This window comes from Stegastes partitus, unplaced genomic scaffold (assembly GCF_000690725.1).
Source record: "Stegastes partitus isolate 25-593 unplaced genomic scaffold, Stegastes_partitus-1.0.2 Scaffold1790, whole genome shotgun sequence".
Lineage (NCBI taxonomy): Eukaryota > Metazoa > Chordata > Actinopteri > Pomacentridae > Stegastes > Stegastes partitus.
The window spans coordinates 161,726-166,944 of record NW_007579521.1 but is presented as its reverse complement, the minus strand read 5'-3'; the positions used below and the strand labels follow the sequence as shown (position 1 = coordinate 166,944).

The 5,219-nt window shown below is 49.8% G+C and overlaps 1 protein-coding gene across 1 annotated transcript in view; it reads left to right on the top strand.

Moving 5' to 3' along the window:
- Nucleotides 1–5,016, top strand: part of LOC103372617 (piezo-type mechanosensitive ion channel component 2-like) — a 29,625-nt gene extending 24,609 nt beyond the window's left edge. The window contains exons 29-37 of the mRNA XM_008302301.1: nucleotides 53–200; nucleotides 318–506; nucleotides 603–695; nucleotides 769–935; nucleotides 3,075–3,191; nucleotides 3,360–3,439; nucleotides 3,515–3,725; nucleotides 4,165–4,306; nucleotides 4,579–5,016. Coding sequence (XP_008300523.1) covers nucleotides 53–200; nucleotides 318–506; nucleotides 603–695; nucleotides 769–935; nucleotides 3,075–3,191; nucleotides 3,360–3,439; nucleotides 3,515–3,725; nucleotides 4,165–4,306; nucleotides 4,579–4,680 — 1,249 coding nt within the window. The 3' untranslated portion in view covers nucleotides 4,681–5,016. The remainder of the gene's footprint in view (nucleotides 1–52; nucleotides 201–317; nucleotides 507–602; nucleotides 696–768; nucleotides 936–3,074; nucleotides 3,192–3,359; nucleotides 3,440–3,514; nucleotides 3,726–4,164; nucleotides 4,307–4,578) is intronic.
- Nucleotides 5,017–5,219: the final 203 nt, after the last annotated feature.

Genomic DNA, 5,219 nt, shown 5'->3' with positions numbered 1-5,219 from the left:
TTAGCAGGTGAGTGTTTTAAAGACACAATGTTTTCTGTCGGTCCACTTGTAGTTTCCGCCTGGTTCCCTTCCTAACCGAGCTGAGGGCGGTGATGGACTGGGTCTGGACGGACACCACCCTGTCTCTGTCTTCCTGGATCTGTGTGGAGGATATTTACGCCCACTGCTTTGTCTTAAAGTGCTGGAGGGAGTCTGAGAAGGTAAAAGTGTCTTCTACCTGCAGCCTCACAGTACATTTGTGTACCTGTGTGTACTTGTATTCGAATGGAACTGCAGCCTCACCGTATATTTGTGTACCTGTGTGTACTTGTGCTCAGAGGTACCCGCAGCCTCGTGGGCAGAAGAAGAAGCGGGTGGTGAAGTACGGGATGGGCGGTCTGATCGTCCTCCTGCTGATCTGTATTGTCTGGTTTCCACTGCTCTTCATGTCTCTCATCAAATCTGTGGCCGGAGTGGTGAACCGGCCACTCGACGTCTCTCTGACCATCACACTGGGAGGCTTCCAGGTAAACACACCTGTGCTGACACACACTTGCACTTTCAGACAGCAGCTGCACTGAAAGACTCACCGCTGTTGTTGTTGTTGTTGTTGTTGTTGGCAGCCGATCTTTACGATGAGCGCGCAGCAGAATCAGCTCAGAGATCTGACTGAGGAGGACTTCAGCTCCTTCATCAGCTCCTACAGCTACACACCTGTGAGTTTCCTGCAGCACACACACACTCTGTGGTGGTATTTGTGGTTGTAACGCCATGGCCTGCATTTCCCAGAGTGCCCTGCAGTTCCTGGAGGCGTATGGCCGCGAGGACGTGACGGTGGCGGAGCTGCAGGGCAGCAGCAACTCTCTGTGGACCATCAGCCCCCCCAGCAGGCAGTACCTGAGCCAGGTGCTCAGCCTGGACCACTTCCCCCTGACTGTGTCCTGGACGGTCCAGAGGTCAGTGAGGCCCTCCTGATCAATAATCAATAACTGATCAGTCATCAATCAGTTATCAACAATCAAAAATCAATCAGTTAACACTCAATAATCAGTCATTAATTGGCTATCAATAATCAATCAGCTGTCCACTGGACCCGATACCATCCAACCTCTTACAAACCACTTCCTCAGTACTTGATCCTGCAGCAACACACATCATCACCTCCTCACTTGCTACAGGTGTGTTTCCTGCTGCATTAACCAGCCCGAGTCGCTCCAATAACCATAAACCTGCACTCGACCCGGCCCAGGTTGAAAGCTACAGACCGGTTTCACTCCTGCCCTTCCTGTCTAAAATTCTTGAGTGAACTGTCTTCAAGTCTCTGCTTTCCTCTGTGACAACACCCGGTATGACCCGTATCAGTCTGGTTCTAAACGGGGTCACTCTACCAGACTGCACTCCTCTCTGTAACAGAACCACTGGGTTCTGCTGGAGCTGCTGGACAGTCTTCAGCTCTGTTGCTGTTAGATCTGTCAGCTGCCTTTGACACGGTGACCCACCACATCCTCCTCTCCACACTCCCTGAGCTGGACATCTCAGGATCTGCCCTCCGCTGGTTCATGTCCTACCTCTCAGGAGATACTTCAGAGTGACCTGGAGGGGAGAAGTGTCAGAACCACACAACCTGTCCACAGGGGTTCCTCAGGGGTCAGTGCTCGGTCCCCTTCTCTTCTCAGCATACACAACCTCACTCAATAATCCAGGCCCGTGGTTTCTCATACTGTTGCTATGCTGATGATACCCAGCTCTTCCTGTCGTTCCCCTGGACGACCACACGGTCTCTGCTGGATCTCATCATGCCTGGCAGACATTTCAGCATGGATGAAGAAACACCACCTGAAACTGAGCTCCTTGTCATCCCAGCCAGTCCCTCTCTACAACAAGGAATCAGCATCCAGCTGATCCAACCCAACTCAGACCCACTAAATCTGACAGAACCTTGGGCGTCATGATTGGTGACCAGCTGACCTTCAAGGCTCATGTGGCCTCTGTTACTCGGTCGTGTTGATTCGTCCTGTACAGCATCAGGAAGATCAGACCTTTCCTGTCTGAACATGCAGCACAACTCCTGGTCCAGGCTCTCATCATATCATCGACTACTGCAGCTCCTTACTGGCAGGCCTCCTGCATCCACGCTCAGACCTCTGCAGATGATCCAGAACCAGCAGCCCGTCTGGTGTTCAACCAGCCACAAACAGCTCATGGACTGTTCAGATCGATCACTGGCTTCCAGCTGCTTCAGATTAAAACTCTGACACTGAAGCAGAACCACAGAGAGAACATCTCCTCCTACTGAACTCTCTCCTTCAGGTCTACACTCCCTCTGCTCACTAACTGGACCAACCAGAACCTCCTGGTCCAACCACCACAGCAGGCCCAGGTCGGTAGCTGGACCCTCCTCCTCTGTATCCAGGTTGTTTTCCCCTGACCAGATCCTTGCTGGTGTTGTATCTGCTCTCAGATGTACGTCGCTCTGGATAAAAGCGTCTGCTGATGAAACTGTAAAACAATCAAGCATTGATAATCAATAACCACTCATCAACAATCAATCATAAATCAATCAGTTATCAGCAATTAGCAGTAAGTTAATTCAATTCAGTTTTATTTATGCAGTGCAAATTCACAACAAGTCATCTCACAGCTTCACTTAGTAGGTAAAGACTTGACGAGTTGTAAACACAACAGAGAACCAGACGAGCCAAAGCTGCCTCTGGACTCCATCTGAACAGGTCGGCAACGATGGGAAGGAACCAAAAACCCTACTGGGGGGAAATTAAAAAACCTCCGACAGAACCGGGCTCAGGGAAGGAGGCCATCTGCCTCGACTGGTTGGGGTGAGAGTGGGGATGAGGGGATAGCAGATGGAGATCAGCAATACAAACAACAAGTATTAGTCAGTCATAACCAGTGAACCAGTTATCGACATCAATCAATAATAATCAGCAATCAATCTGTTATCAATAGTCAGTCACCAATAATCACCTCCTTCATGAAGGAGGTGCAGGACTTTGTGTTGCAGTGAAGAAAGTTACTTGAGTAGAAGTATGAAAATCAGGGGCATGTACTCTGATTACTGATCCTGCTTTTTTGAACAGGAACTTGAGTCTGGGAGCAAAGGCGGAGCTTGCGTCAGGTAAACATGTGACCTACCTGGACGATGAGACTCGCCTGGAGCTGATCGAGCTTCTCAACGGAACCAGGACGCTGCCTGTGTGAGTGTGGGTGGGGCTATGTATCAGGGGCGGGGCTACATGTAGAGGGCGTCGGAGCAGCTGTTTTGTTCGCCAGACATTTCTGCACTAAAAGACTACAAACATGGCCCCCGGTGCAGCACAGCTGCCTGAGGATACTGTGTAAAGTGTAGTTTTCTGTGTTGTCAGGGTGATACAGGACGTGTTTCCGTGTTTCATGCGAGCTCCCAGCGACTCCAATGCCAAACCCATCGAGCAGCTGTACTCAGGTGTGTTTGCCGTCACCTGCACACGCTCAGAACGCACCACACCATCCACCAATCACTCCTCTCTCCTCCAATCAGACAACCGCTACAAGGACATCCTGCTGGCCTTGGAGCGGTCAACCAATCAGAGCAGAGAGATTCAGGAGTGGTGGATCGTCGACCAACCAACTGTCAGCTTGGTTCTTGGCGGCGGGGCTTCTCTGAGTGACAGACGGGAGGCGGGGCTTCAGCTGGTTGTGTTCAGTGACAAAGTCAGTCCTCCGAGTCTGGGCTTCCTGGCTGGATATGGGTACACAGTACTTCAAATACTGCAGTAACAATTAAATTCAATTTTATTTGTATAGCGCATATTTACAACAACAGTCATCTCATAGCGCTTCACAAAGACAGAAACACCCAACAATCCAAACATCTGGATTCTCTATAAGCTTCAGCAGTCTGCTGGTGGGACGGAACCGAAAACCCCCACAGGGGGGAAAAAACCTCCGACAGAACCAGGCTCAGGGAGGGACGGCCATCTGCCTCCACCGGTTGGGTGGATGTAGGATGAATTCTAACATTTAGTTTACAGTTAAACAAGTTATTAGAAGTTATTGTCCTTTTGTAACAGGAGGCATCACAATACTTCAAATACTGTGGCAACACCAGCAACGTTACCTCAGATATTGCAGTAACACTACTACCACTACTTCAGATCCTGTAGTAACTGTAGTACTCCTCCCCTGCAGGATCATGGGTCTGTATGCGTCGGTGGTTCTGGTCATCGGGAAGTTCGTGCGGGAGTTCTTCAGTGGCATCAGTCACTCCATCATGTTTGAGGAGCTGCCGTGTGTCGACCGCATCCTCAAACTCTGCACCGACATCTTCCTGGTACGCGACACAGACCCGCCCCCCGACACATGACTCCACCCCCTCACAGACTCCTCCTCTGACCCGTTACTCTGCCCCATGGTACACAACTCTGGTATTTAACTCGACCCTCTTAGCTTTGGCTCCACCCCTGAGGTGTGATCCCGCCTCCTCATGTGTGACCCACCCCAGCACGTACTCATGGCTTGTCAGAGCAGCCAGTTTGATCAGTTTTGGTGCTTTAACCCAATTGGTTGTCAAGCTGCAATCTGATTGGCTGTCTTGTGTTCCAGGTGAGGGAGACAGGTGAGCTGGAGCTGGAGGAGGAGCTTTATGCCAAACTGATCTTCCTGTATCGATCTCCAGAGACTCTGATCAAATGGACGCGACGATGATGTCACAGCTGTGGTTCCTCACCTGTTACTCGGAGAACGTGCTGCAGACGTTCCCTTGAGGTTCCTCTGAGACTGAAGACCTGAATGTGACTGGAACGTTACCTGTGCGCTGGGTGACCAATAGGAGCAGCTGGAGACTGCTGACACTCTGATGATAAACTGTGACTAAGCAGAAAGAAGAACGATCAAGTATATATCAGTATTAAGTATTGATTATTGATAAGTGCAGGGACAGTCGCCCTCCTGGGGACTCTGGAATCATTAATTGTGTCACTTTGTGTCGTGGAAATGACTCACTGATGTCCTGAAGCAGAATTAAAGCGGATTCATGTTGAACACTTTGTTTTCCAGGACTTTGTGTACAGACTAGGGATGGACTGATACCTCTTTTTGATTTCCGATACCGATACCATCTCTCCTCCTGAACTTTGGAAATACCTTCTTTGCATGGATACATTTGTTTAAGATGCTTTATCCAAAGCCTCATACTATTAAAGCACAGACTTTGCTTTTCTAAGAAAGGAAACAAGCCAAAAGCA